The following is a 15000-nucleotide window of genomic DNA, read 5'->3' on the forward strand; positions in this document are numbered from 1 at the left end:
CCTGTCCATTTGGCTCCGGGCTCGGAAATCGTTCGTTTCGCTTTTTGCATTCAAGCTGTATTGTTGCAGTTGCAGCTGCCATAGGGCCTCCCGCATAAATTTATAGCGTACAGGGTTCTGGACAGATTTAGCTTCAATCTACCGCGCAGCTCCTGTGAGGTGTACTATAGTTCAGACGAGATGAAGTGGCATAGAGCCAGCCAGTTTTAGCTACGTTTCTGTGAAATTCATTTCCCTCATTTTCGGTTCAGAAAAGTATCTCAAAGTGCATTTAAATTGCTGCATTCTACAATAATGATTGCCTTTCCTTGCTTTGGATCTTTTTCATTCAAATTCACACAATCTGAAATCTAATCTAGCGAGAAAATTCGGCCAGTTGGAAATATTTTAATCTACGGCACAAACAGACCGGAACCATTATATTCCGATGCATGAAGTGCAACAATGGTGTTGAAATAAGAAGTTAAACAAGTTTGTCACACACTAGCCGGTTCTAGGCACAGCACTTGGCACGCTCGGCCCCTAGTGCAATGGTGTGCAATCGTCGGTGTTAATCCCGAAATTCGGATATCAAGTCACGTTTATGATTTGATTGGAGGATACACTTGAGGGTAGGCACTTTTCTATTGACCTAGTATACATAAAACTTCGGCTCTCACCTTTGTACCACCCGAGTTCGAGTTAGGAATTTTAAACAAAGCAAAAAAAACAAGTGGAGAAAGCCGAGTGAAAAAGTCCCTATCACCTGATACGCGCGTCTCCTCGCGAAACGAAGCGAACGAGGACGAAACCTAGCCGGGCTGAGGACGTTGGAACAAGGTTGACAAAAAAAAACATCGGAATCGGAATTTTCTATACTCACAGTTCAGAATGCACGGGAATATAACGTAAAAGTTAAGCGTCGTCGAGCGGAAGTACAAGGCCTCGGTAATGTAAAGCATCATCGTAATCGCTAGTGAGCAGCCACCCATGCTGACGACCCTATAAGGCCATCGCGACGATCCAGAGGTGTACCGGTACCAGCCGAACAGATGCAGCATAGATGACGAGCCGTATGGCGAACGAGTAACAAGGTAACGAGAAAAAAAAACAAATTAAGTACATTTTGAATTTAGCATACGGTACACTTTTTGTGCTTCGTCCAGACGGTCCAGAGGACGAAGGTAAATGAGCAGCATAGCAGTTTGGTATGCACAATGGCAACAATGTTGTCATGTCACAATAGACAAGCGGGGTGTGCAAAGAGAAAAATGAAGACAGCGTATTTCGTTTCCTGATAAGATTAGGAAATCGTACAACCTTCCGTTGTTGGAAAAACTTTCAACCGATGGACGGATAAGCAGAACCTAGTATACTCTTTTGGATAATTATAAAACTCAATTGAAAACTAGACATTAATGGTGGCATGCAATGGATACCAATTATACCGACGGTATTGTATCAGAACAATTAGAAATAAAATTTTATGATACTAACGCCTAGGTACACCCCGCACGATAGTATTTCCCTGCGCCGATTTGCCAAACGGCAGGCACGTTTGTTTGACATTATGCATAGCCACGGAGCTGACCGTTATGCTCTCCCTCTCTCTCTCTCTCTGTCGTTCTCGAAAGGGAAATAAATTTTAATTGTCTGCAAATGCCAATAATACACCATCGTTGCCAATGCCTGTGCATACAGGCCGGTATTATACGGTCCGAATGGCCGGTAGCATAGCAATGGCCGGCGCTAAAAGTCCCCCCGATAGCCTGGTGAATGTTAATGTACTTACGGTTTGTAGTGTATGTACAGCGTGCAGTGCACTAAAGCCACCGCCTTTAGTATGCAGTAGATGCCCAATATCCGAGAGATCGTATAGTCTCCTGCACCGAGCGCCGAGAAAAAAAGGAAAGCCGATGGAGAAGTTCGTTAAAGATTCTTGAATCGGAATCACAGAACACTTACCTTCTATGAACTGCGTTTCCGAATGGTCCCCGAGAAAGCTTCGCCGCTCGATGTAACACCGGAAGGCGGTACCGAGATCCATAAACGCCACGAATGCAATCCATCCCCGGAACGCGTACAGCAGCTTTCGTTCCATGGTGGGCGGCGGACGATTAAATGTCTGTTGCACTGATGACCGATCGATCAATCAAAACGTTGCAGCAAATGGTCTGGACGATCTACTGTGCCTGTACTAGGGTAATAGACAATTGCTTTTATCTTATTCCTCTGGGTGCAACTGATCTTCTCATTCATTCAATATTGATTGTTTTCTTTGCACACTGCGGAGTGAAACGTTGTGCGGCCAGAAGTACAGACGTTGGGCCACAGGCAAGAGTGTTCCAGCGTTGCTTTGAGCCTCTTCACTTCCATCTGCGAATCAGGAGCATAGGATTTGACACAACACTTGTAATGGAATCATAGTTAATGCAGAGAAAACAACGATCGGTATTATGGTTATCGGAATGGTCATCATCTTGGTGCTGCTGATGAGGTGGAAGGAATATAGATATCACTTTACACAGGGGCATTGCGTGGTTACTGATTTAGCAATCATCTGCTATTCTTTCGACGGAACATATCTCAAAATGAAATGAACATTAGGATCGTTTCCTCATTCGAGAATTTCCATACGGTAAATATAGCACTCTCTTCATTTACTCTTGGCGATAAAGTATCATGTTAGAATTTACACACTTGCCAACAGACAGTGAGTTACGGAAGGTGTTGGAACCGATCCAACGCAGCATATGGAGCCTAAGGTGGAACCGTAAAACAGCATCAAAAGCCCATCCTTGCTCATTTTAAACCCCTCACCTTTTCTTCTGCTAAAGATTGCTCCTACTAATTTCCTAGTGTTGTCATTGAACACGTCCCTCTGCTTAGGAGCCTAATAGCATTACCGCGCTGGTCAAATCGAATCACGAATCGGTCTTTCGAACAGTTTGCCAAGATGATGATGGGACACAAAACCGTACGGCCTGTTGGCCTGGCGGTGCTGATGATGAGTGCTATTGAAAACTACAGTCTCTCGAGCGGGCGGTAGGCTGCGGTAGATACCCGGAAGGACGAGAGACGCTGAAAATGGCACCATCGGAATCGGCTTAAATCAATAGTTTAATTAGTAGCCACACCGGCCTAGTGTGATGATTCAGCAGTGCATGGTTAAGCACGTGTTTGTGGAGCACCGATCTCGTCCCGAGCGACATAAGCACGCATACCATCATTTGTGTGCAGGAGGACCGCCTTTGTCACAAAGTGGCCGATAGCATATTCGATGCCAAGAGAGCGTTGACAAGGGAAAGGGTACACAGGAGGGGGGAGTATTTCTGGTAGCGACAAATAATGAACCCAAGACGGCAACGGATTGGCATACATGTATCCTTCTCAATATGACCGGGATAGAAAACAACCGTAGACAATTTATTGGATTTCGTGAGTTGTTTGTTGACTGGGTTATGTTTGAATGAAAACACGCCAAGGATCAATATCTGTACACGCCGGGAAGTGGGTAAAGGTAAACACATTTCTCGTCACCCAGCACGCGGTCGTCTCTCTCTCTCTCTCTACTATGCGATATGCAATGCAACAAAACAAACGCATAAGGGAGGAAATTGCTCTGTTTTGATGAATCCAGGAAATGTTATAGCATAGAAAACAACACATCGATATTTCGTCTATTGAATGCTGTTTAGAAATAGAGCTGGTTGTATGCGTTTCTTTGAAATTATATAAACCAACATTCTACTATGGGCTAACGTTCCAAACATTTGTACTATTAAGAAGATGTGGAAAACTGGATGGTGGATACAATTGCACCAAGTTCCGCAAAGAATACGCAATCTTTTGTGCTCGTTTTGAAGCAGCCCAAAGCATCCCAGATATCACTTCCACATCGATGAACATCGGCCAAGCTCATCAACCAATCGATGCGTCGACCGGAGTCTGAAAAACTGGTGTTTCGTACAGCTCAAACGATCAAACGGAATCCGTACCGACGGTTCGACGGTTGGACCGTTCCGCAATCGCTCTAGGTGGGCCGCTCTCGGTCCTTGACTGGCATGATAAATGATAGTAATAATGATGATGAAGCCTTTTATTGATATTGATTGTGATAATGCGTCCGTGTCGAGGTGGCATAACATGACGGCATAAAGAAAAGCTCCAACCGAAACTGCCCGGTAGTGTGTGTGAACACAGATATCGGCACTATCGTACGCGCGAAAGGTGCGAATGGACACTCGAAACAACATTTGATCACATCGTCGTAGCACTAAAGTTCGACGATGCTACCGTTTCTGTTAAAGTTAGTACCTGTGTGAAAGCTTGTTAAAAAAAAGGACAACCAAGCAATGGTACAAGTATAAAAAAATGTACTATACCTTATGGCACCTGAAAAATATTGGAGATAATGTTTGGCCCACTTGAGCTTGTTCATTTCGTTTAGTGAAACTGCACCGGCCACTGTTTTTACGGGTTGAAATTTTGTTCCGTGAATCCGACCGTAGAACGATGAATGATTTAATTGCCTACATCCAATACGCCACTTTCAAACTCTATCAGGTGGAACTTGCCGGACCACCGCTCTGAGCATTGGCGAATCTCTCGGAGCATCGGCGAGAAGAAGTGAGTTCAAACCGAAACCAAAAAACCCTTATGTCATCGCGCTGAGTCAATATTTGATGAGTGACTGGGTGAATGTTCGCCGACGGAATCCACCGTCACCGTACGATGATAAATCAGATCGACCAGATTAAAGCTTATAACGGTTTATCTCCAGCGACCGATGGACTCTTCACACATCGGCACCGGGTCCGGGATGAACGTCTATGCCGGTGCTAGCGGTAGGATTATAATGAGCAAAGCAAACGTCCGTGTCCGGGCTAGCGTAGCCTAGTTGTCTTCGGAACGAGAGCTTGAAATTAAGTGCACACATCGTACACGAAATGCGCTCGGAGGTCCTTGTTGGTTGTCGATTGTGTTGGCTATCCGAAAATTTGTAGAAATAATGATAAACTGCCGGACTGGCGAATTCGCTGCAAGCCGAGGACGGTAGCCAGCCATAGTCAATTATAGGAAAGACAGTGATTTTAGTTTGATGCTTCAGCCGATTTTATGACGTTTAAAGGATGCAGCTTTTAGTCACTAGCACATCAATTCATCCATCCTTACAGTTCGTCATTCCACCGTTATTTGAAATATTCATCAATTCCATTATAATACTTCATATTACACAATGTTGGAGTTATTGTTTTCAGCAAGTACAATCATATAATGAACAGTTAGTTGAAGCGGTAGTCATTTCGTAAATCAATCTGATGGATGACCAAATGCAAAGGGTTTGTACATCAGATTCACCCTTGTTTGTTCTCTATGCACACCTTTAACAACAGAATTTAGCACTACAATTTTGTTTAAAACCTTTGAGCATAAAAACTGCCCTTTTCTGAGCAATAGGTAGGGCAATAGGTACTTTCAATGAAAAAATGGATTTCTATTTGCCCGAACTTTGCACACATTATGTGTAACAAACGTTGTATCAACCTGTATCCTGATATGACCTGTTCTGTGTAGCACATTTAATTATTTTCTTTTACCATTCCGCACCAATCCAGCAGCAGACAACACGGTATGTAGTTGACGAGCATGTCAACCTTTTACAAACACTTTGCATGACGTAAAAGTAATCCGAACGGGTGCTACGGTGCACCGTAATGGGCGCGTAATGATTTATGATTTCGTTTCGTGCAACGACTCGGCAACGCATTAACCCATTGACATGGCAAACGGAAAGCATCACTCGCCGATGCCAGAGTGCTCGCAGATACAGTCATTCATCGTAAAAGAAGAAAAAGGATAGGAGAAAAGGAAAAACGAAAAAAAGGAAAAAAGGAAAAAAAGGAAAAAAGAAACAAAAACTAGTCTAGCGCTGACGAGGTTTTCAGAGGTTTCCGATCTTGATAGTGTCCGTCCAACTGGCGAATGGAGACGCATGGTCACTTGACGGTGGAACGGAATGACAAGAAAATGTCATCAAGATGATCATCAGCAGAGCGATGCAGATAGTTTCACCGTTTTCAAATTATCAAACTAACATCTTATTTTGCATAAAGTCACATAGCTTTTCCGCTTTGTTCGGCGAAGTTTAGTTTGTCGTGTGCTCTGAATTAGATTATGTATTTTAGACCCTGCTAAGCTGGACATAAAAAGTGTAACAAAGAGGTCACCTCTTTCTAAATAATCGATATATCATCGAGGAAAGTTGATTCCACTTTCACAAACACCGTCACGCCACAATGCTGTTCAATCGCTTAACTCGAACTGTTGTCACGTGCCTTGCTCTAATAAGCACAACTATAGTATACTAACCACAGCAACATTGTCACTATCACGGCTAAAATCATCCGTCCAAACACTTAAAGAACGAACAGAAAAAAGGGGAAACGAGCTCATATGTGAGGTTGCAACAGAATCTCCGCTGGAAACGCTGGCCAACCCGAATGTGTAGTCTCTTTTGAGGTAGAAGAAACTTTTCCATTTCCTATTTAACAAAGTATTTCATTTCCTTCTACCTCGTGCAGGAACAAGGGGAGTGGGGTGAGTAAATTTTATTCTTCCTAAACACGCGAATGGTCTCCGAACACCGCGTACAAAAATACTTTGTCCGTCTCATAACAAAAAAAAACGTATATCTAGCTGTTTGCTAAACAAAGCGGGATACCACCGCTAGTAGTGTTTAAACAGTTTCTCCTACCCTCTCTCTCTTTCTCCAGCATAAGCTGCATTAATGAACGCAAACAGTTTGAGAATATAAAACCAACCCATTGCTAGTGTGTATCTTACAAAAAGACCATATTTTCCACCGGACATGACATACATATTTTATGAAAATTGCATCCTTTTTGTTTGCTGTTTGCTCCGCACACGATCTGGATGAGCAATAAACACCATGCTGATTGTTTGAAAGATTTGAAAAAAAAACACAAGACATACGGTGCATCTTTCAGATGCTCACTAAACCTTATCCAAACAATACGGATTGTTCGAGTCTCTTGGTATATTCGGGTACACCGGTGTTTGCCGCGGTGCGTACTAGAAATGAGTGACGGAAAGAACGCTCTCTTTCCACCTTTATGGTAGCGGCGCACGTGCTAACGACAAGCGTCATAAGCGGGTAGCATTTGAAGGTGTTTCGCTGTCTTTGAGACATTGTGAAACGGTTGCTCTGCAGAAGATCAAACTGTTGAAGATACTTGCGGCGGCGGTTCCTTGCGTCCCAAGTGCGCATATGGCACCACTTTGAAGCCAACATCTGCTCGTGTGAAGCATTACTATGCTGTAAATAATAAACCTAAACCAAGCGAAAAGTACCGCTGGTTCTATAAAAAGAAAGCAGTGTTAGTGTTCCTTTGAACCATTGCACGCAAAGAGTTGTTCGATCGTAAATCGATGGTGGCTTAATGGAATACTCTTATTACAGCTACTACATAGTTCATTAGGTTGTTTGTAATGATATCATGCAATGATAAAACAAACGCAAAAAAGTTGTGACTTCCCACCTTATAGTGGTAATAAAGCATTGCGAGCCACAGGACGGTGCAGCCGAGTTAAGAGCTTGCAGAAACTGTGAATAAATAAAATCGACATCACACGCGATGCCAAAACTGTCGCGCCCCGCTGTCTCATATTCCGGGCGAATGGACAAAAACAAATCAGGATTTTTATCGGAACTCGAGTCAACTGCACGACTTCTAGTGGAGCCAGTGGAGCGATATAGGAATGGTGGTGGTAGCACTGGGAATATAGTGGTGGGTGGTAGCAAAAAAAAACAAAAACACAAAAAATCAATTACACTCAACGCAAAGAAATGCAGGACGCGAATGGTGTCCGACGAATACCGGTGTATCAGTTTCGTAGCATGACCAACCAGCCACCAGCCGTCGGGGAACGCGCGTCAGTGACGGTGCTGCTATTTGGAGTGATGAATTTTGTGTTATCTTCTTTCCTTCGGGGCCACTGCATTTCCGTGGTCACTTTCTGGCGTCAAAGTTCCGGAAGATAAATTAATGATGGTCTGGCAGAGCCCTTGACACGCCTTTCGTTTCCATTGTCCGCCCACGTGAACTACTGGCTGCCGTACAACATTTCTCTGGCCAACTCCATTGACCACGAAACTTCAATAAAAGTCAAACACGAAAACGAAACGAGCACTATGCTGCTAGAACCAACCAAAATTTCGCTCTGTCAACGCGAGGGGAAACTTTAATTTTGAGTTCAGTGAAACGAAATCATCAGCAGATTTCAACGATTCTTTGATCAACAATATGTCCTCCCTCGCGTTCAGCTGAAACCTCCGCTAAACCTTTTGCTCCGGTAATTTCCGCCTGGCTGGCCGGCCATTTTGCGTAGCTCCGCAGATTCTCTGGGCCATTTCGGTTGAATGGTGGATTTTTTTTTGTGTTGCGTTTGCGACCAGCATCCCATCAAGCGGGATTATTTGTTTGCGTTGTGCTAAGTGTTAATTACGAAAGCCTACCACTTCCTATGTGGCACCGAGCGATATTCGGGATAATCGGCATACCATTCACGCGCGCGCAATTTCCCACCCGTGGTTAGATAATGAGCAAAGAATTCAAAGTGTGCATACTGTAGCAATTCCGTCGTATGGCGCGATAGTTTGCCCTTTTTTTGCCCGGTTCTGCATAATGACTGTTCAGGCGTATGTTCAGCCGACGCGATAGGACGGTACAAGTGATAAAGTTTGTGACAAATTAGTTGAATGTTATGTCTGTTTTGTGTGAAAAGATGACATGCGGACTATTCGATGATGCGATTAGTTCTGGCATGTCGGGAGCATATCGTTTAGTTGAAGACGGTTTCATTCAATTTCTTGTCACTTCTTCTCTAATAACAGTCGGTAGACTTATCAAATAAAAGCCGAATTGTGACATAGGCACCGGTAGAGCATTTATCAGTGAAAAAAAGTGAAAAAAGTAAAAAGAAAATCCGTTTCATACAGACCATCACAAACATATCGTTTATTATTGTTCACCAAAGCACGTCCGCCATGCCACTGGCGCGGAGGAAATCATACCACCCAGCCAAAAAGAAATATGATTGCAATCATAAGCCGGAAAGTTGCAAAACACCAATAGAAGAAGTTGGATGTGAAGCATTCATATCTATGATACGTCAAGCAGATTCTAAAGGCTGCAGCTACATTGAAGAAAGTTTTTTGTCAGCCTTATTTTCCAACTGCAATTTCGCGGTATTGTTTGTATTGCTGGGTTGTGTGACTTATTTATTTTTTCCCATCCTAGTTGCGCTGAGCATGTCACAATCTTTCTGTATCTCTATTCAGTTGTGACGATAACGAAAAATAGTTGATTGAAGGCATCAGAAAGAAAAACATTCTTAATAAAGATATTAGCGTTAACGATCTTTCCATCGTATCTATTAAACAGATATATTCTTAAACACTCCTTGATTGAATTCATCAGAAACTTACATTACGCTGAATGAAAATAAAATTTAAATCACAAATTGTCTCTATGTTTATGTCATATCCTACAATTTACTCAAAAATTTGATTTGCTTTCACATGATTGCGCTGTGTTCGGATTGGAATGCAACGCGATCGCTATAGCTATAAAGAGCGACGAAACCAGCATAGTTTCGAATGACATTGGACAAAATAAACGGTGAACCATTATGGTTTGATAGCGTTGTGACATAATTGATGTCTATTAGGCTGCACTGCGCCCAAAAAGGAAACGACAGCACCCATAACGAAAACCCCGGTATCAGCGGGTCGCAAATCCTTGTCAACTGACACCATCGAACGACCCGAAACAGGGGCAATGCCACGGTAACTTGTTGATTTGGATCGAAATGAATTTTGAGCGAACAACAAAAACAGAGGAAAGAAAAGGAAAATCCGAATAGTGCATCTGGGAGTGCATAGGGCACGGGGCACGCACCGCGTACAGCCGTACACGTTGCTGGCAAAATCGTTTGCACCCGCCCAACTTTGGGTCATGTCAGGAGGCCGAACAGAGTTCAGAACGATCGCGTGGAAACAATTACTCAACCACGCCTTTGGCCGTTCTTAGCCTCTTCAATGCATAAATTACGCTCAGAAATACTCGAACCCACCACTCGCTCCACTCCATTCGCCCCTAGACGGCACCTCCTCGCAAGGTCTTGGTGAGCCCGATAGTTCCCACGCTTTCGCACCCGATAAATCGCTCCGGAAATTTACTTTGCATGTTAAGGAAGTGATTCATTAGCCGTTAGTAACGATCCCGGGAATCCACTACACACGGAAAAAGGGGTTTCGTCATTACATTGAACGGTGAAGAACGAAATACGGCAGCACTACTGCAGCAGTACTTCATTCGCATACAGTAGCGTACAGTGCGGCTTTTTCGTGGAATGACGCGGCCAATGTCCATTCCTCCAGCTCCTCATACAGCAAAAAGAAGCGTCCGGGCAAAGTGTAGTTGACTTTCGGACTCGAACCCGTACTCGGACTCCCTTGCTTTTATGCCTCTATAATGCCATTGGCCTTTATACCAGACGGCCTTAACCGCCTCCTCCATGGGCTCTCATCGTCAGCATTCAATTGTGCATATGCAAATGTATGCAACAAACCATCGAATGCGGCATTTCGAGTGAAAGCCACTAAGCCCAGGACGCAACGACTTTTCCCCCGCTAGGACCGGCTCAAAACAGAAAGGTTAGTGGAGCGAAAATACAAAACAGCTCCAAACCGCCATCAACCAAGGGCGTTGTATGGTGCTATGGAAGCCCGATCCCGGTGGCACGGTTGGCACGAAACATAAGGTGGCACTTCCGCTTCCCTCGTGCTGCACAAGGAAACGGAACCGTTTTGTCCGTTCACACGAGGTAAGTGAATTAGTTCGGCGAGAGCGGCTAAACAGAGGGGCAAGGGCGTCGACAGACACACACACGAAGACAGAGAGAGACCGTTCTTTCTTCGGGCAATACGACAGTCGGGGGACTCCAGCCTACACCAGCACGCAGCACGCTGCACTATTAAGTTGCATCCGGCGCAGGTTACCCTTTTCAAGCAAGGCGAACGAAAGTGGATGTAGGACAAAACGATTAAATCTAACATTCCATAGTGTACACCAGCAGTAGTGCCCATTGCGCCAAAAACGCGGTTTGCGCAGAAATACAGGAACTCAGGAGAACATTCTGCATATCGCTAAAGGATTCCCAGTTTGCACCTTTTCCACCTCGGGCAGTACACGATTCCATTCCATTCGTGTTCTTTTCCATCTCCATTCCTGTATTGCAACCACGAACATAAACTGAACAGAGCATTGTATTGTGCCATGCAGCCGGTAATCGAAACGGTACCGGTAATTCGCGGCACTCGAACATCGTTTGTTGAAGTGGAAGAATGGCAGCAACAGCTGGCAAGTTGAAGGTAAGCGACCGGTGCTCCGGCAGAACTCATCCCGCGGGATACTTCTGCTACTTTTAGCACAATATAAGGATGATGCTTTCATGGCGTACTGCACCTGACATTCGCGTAGTCACGTTTCGAGCCGGTTAACTCATCCCCCTCCAAACGGGCCCAAAATCTCGTTCCTCATCGTCACGTGTCACGGGATGGCGATAAATCCCACTTTCGTCACTCAGGCTGTGTGTGTGTGTGTGTATGGCTTACTCCCCAAGATGAGTGGATTGATCAAGAAGTGGATTGAGCTGCTGTACTCGTGACGACAAGAAGAGATGAACGAGAAATCGTCTCAATCGAAGGAAGCATTGGACAAGATTTAAAATTTCCTGTCTACCATCGTATTGCAAGCATGCTACACCCCCCGGGGGGGGAGGCCCTGAGGTAGCGATGTGCAAATGACATCGGGGACATTCTAGAGCGCATCAATGGGCGCAGCAGTGTGGGCAAGTTATGCTGTAAGCATGGAATTTTTAGGCCGCTTCCTGTACAACCGACCTTTAGCATTAATTAATCGCGGTAATTAGTGAGTGATCGGTATACGGTTGGGTCAGTCAGTGGGTTGGTCGGTAACGGAGCGTGCTCCCAGAGTCACATCAAGTGACTGACAGTGTTCATTAATAAATATAGAATTCGGACTTGGGACTTTGAAACATTTGACACACTCCGTGCATCGATGCATGTATTCAATTTTGTATGCGTGCGTCGTTCCTAATATAGCCCCGGTGTTCCATTTAAATTGGGCAATCCTTTTATCATATTTGCGCGATCGTAACATATGCTAAAGAGAATTTAAAACTATTCCCATCAAACGGTCAAATGTGGCACGTCAGTTGCTACTATGTATTGTTGCCACTATGGATTACTGCCAACAGCTGAACGGTGAAAGAACAAATTCATGCGACGAAAAATAAAATAATAAACCTTTTTAAACCATCCTCAAGCTATCCTCGGCTGCCTGGATCGATAAAGTACGGCCCAGACATACCAGTTTCTGAACAATTTTCTTTTAATTCTCTTTTCTTTCTCTCATTCCTCCAGATCACTTGAAACGAGCGAAATAGGTCAATGGTCAAAACACAGGGCCCACAGCGCACTGGGAAATGTGTAATGCCATGTTGGCCAAAGATTAAGAAATGGAATTACCATCGTGGTTCCGGACTTGATTATGTGCGCACGTGCGTGCGTGCGTGCGTGCGTGTAGGTTGCTGTTGCTCAATAAACTCTGGCCATCGAAAAGTACACCGTTTGCAGGTAAAATACGATAAATCTATCAAACCGTTTGGCTCACCCCTCCCCCCTTGCCCCTAAACCGCACCTCGGTGGGGACCATGCAGCCGAAACCTTGAGCTAACCTAGTTGGGCTGTTAATTATGATTCTTACCCTCCCCGCCCACCCCCCGACGTCGGTGAACTGTTTAAATACATTTCGGCTCGATAGCTCCGCGCTGATTACGCGCTGCGGTCACAGCACAGCAACCGGATCGCCATCTGTTTTGCCCAGATTTCCGCCCAGATGCCTTAACGAACGAAAAGGAAGGAGCATCGGTTTTCATGGTTCCGGCGGCATGGGTGGTTAGCACGCGGAGGCACGCCGGTTCCGCGACACCGCGACCGTAGACCGCTAAACACATGCCGCCCCAAAACATTGGCTCGATAATACCCATACCATACGGAACAACGGCCATCGACAGGCGCAAAGCGTGATGGCGGAGGAAATGGTACAGGCGCAAACTTAACTAAAAATAACAATAAGGACTGGCCTGTCTTGGGAGGTGATGGATCTGCCGGAAATGTTCACATAAAATCCACGACTGAAACGAGAAACACAGAACCGACCGATGGTGGTGATGGCCGGTCCTGGTCGAGGTTATGATGGCAAAAACCGGGCTTTCGGTTTCGAGGCGAAGTGGTTATTTATCCGGCTTGGTTTGTATCCAGCGATCGAGATGAACTACCTTAAGCCACATTCTGCGTGTGGTCACTCGGGCTAAGGTTTTTTTTTAGAATGTCCGCGACAGCAAACAAAAGCGAACTCTATTCTTAAATCAAAGCAAAGCGCTCCTTCATTTGGTACGCCATTAATGCGATAAACCAAACGAATCTTAACCAAGAGCAGAGATTTTCAAGGGTAATTCACGTCGACCACTTCACTCCGGCTAGGCAGTGAGCTAATTTGGGGACAGTTTCAATGGAAGTTCGGACGATTGATTGATTGCACATCACGGATCACGTCTCCGACCGAAACGAATCAATCAATAAACAATCTGGTAATATGCGGTGGGGACATCGCAAAAGGCCGACAGTATAACGGTATCACACTTGAGCACACTTGCTTACCGGCAGCAACAGCAAACGCCAATCGATGCACCGCTGGTCGGTCCGTGGCACGTGTTTTTCTCGGTTGGTATAGTACCCGGCTTGCCCGGTACCACACACGCGGCTCCTCGCGAGCAGCAGAGATATGGTTGTCACGCGACGCGAGATTACCGAGTGAACCAAACCAACCACTATGAACACTCCGCGTCGTGGCCGGTGTCGTCGCGAAGTCGAAGGCGGATTATTAGGCCGCGTACGGACGAACTGTCGTCCGGCCCGGTTGGTTCGTGTCCGCTCGTCGCCGTCGCCGTGGCCGATGAAGAGCAGCAGTGCGTACGCAAAAGGGATATCACCGCCACGCACACTTCGATGAAGCCAACAGACGAACCGAGCAGCTAGCAGCGCATCATCTCTGCCGCCCGAAATCCGACGACCGCAGCACCGCCTGCCCCAAGTACCTGAGCAGCCGAAGCGTTGCCAAAAGGTTCCACCATCACTTTTTCACTACTTTTGACGTTGTGCGTCTTCGTCGCTTCGCCGCATTTTCCACGCAAGACCGGGAGAGTTTTCCCTCTACGCTGACACCGATTCCATTCACCCAGCGGTCTGGTGGTGGAATTATACACTTAGCAAAACTGGCTGGTTTACTTAGAAGGGATCCAAACGGGTCTCCACGACGTATACGCCATTAGTATACATCCCGTACTACGTGCAGGTCCTCTTCTTGTGGGTGGGTGGTCCCTGCCTTGATGTATAAATCACCACGATGCTACCCCCACGGCGACACACACACGGCCCTCTGCTGTCTTGTCTGCCTGGGTGCTGCAGGTGAACTGCAGAATAGATGAATTTCTCTTCCGTTCCACACGATCGATTGGTGGTCGATTGCAAAGGTTTCGCCCGGATGACAAACTAACTAAACTCGGACAGTCCGAAATTCGTTCACAGCTTGAATTTATGTTATTTCTTCCAACACCGGCACAATGCAAAGTTTATTTTTGATACAGCAATAGTTGCCCCAAGGAATTGAGTAGCGCCACGGTTCCTCGGGCTCCCTGGAGTTGCCCCCCCTAACCTGAACAGCCGCCTTCAGTCACTGCTGTCGGATGCAAGGATAGCTGCCCATCTCTGGCGCAGGTCGAGTCTCTACGGAATGCGGTCGAATACTGGTCACGACCGAAGCCAAATTTCGGTCGGGGCCTGTTCAGCGC

General features: G+C 45.6%; 1 protein-coding gene across 1 annotated transcript in view; it reads right to left on the reverse strand.

Annotated features, from left to right (window-relative positions):
- The window catches only part of LOC125950734 (uncharacterized), an 18299-nt gene that overhangs the window by 3040 nt on the left and 259 nt on the right, over window positions 1–15000 (reverse strand). The window contains exons 1-4 of the mRNA XM_049678979.1: window positions 13811–15000; window positions 1945–2355; window positions 1772–1862; window positions 863–981 (exon numbers count right to left, since the gene is read on the reverse strand). The exon at window positions 13811–15000 is cut by the window's right edge and continues 259 nt beyond it. Of these exons, the coding sequence (XP_049534936.1) occupies window positions 863–981; window positions 1772–1862; window positions 1945–2080 (346 nt within the window). The 5' untranslated portion in view covers window positions 2081–2355; window positions 13811–15000. The remainder of the gene's footprint in view (window positions 1–862; window positions 982–1771; window positions 1863–1944; window positions 2356–13810) is intronic.

Source organism: Anopheles darlingi, chromosome 2 (genome assembly GCF_943734745.1).
Source record: "Anopheles darlingi chromosome 2, idAnoDarlMG_H_01, whole genome shotgun sequence".
Lineage (NCBI taxonomy): Eukaryota > Metazoa > Arthropoda > Insecta > Diptera > Culicidae > Anopheles > Anopheles darlingi.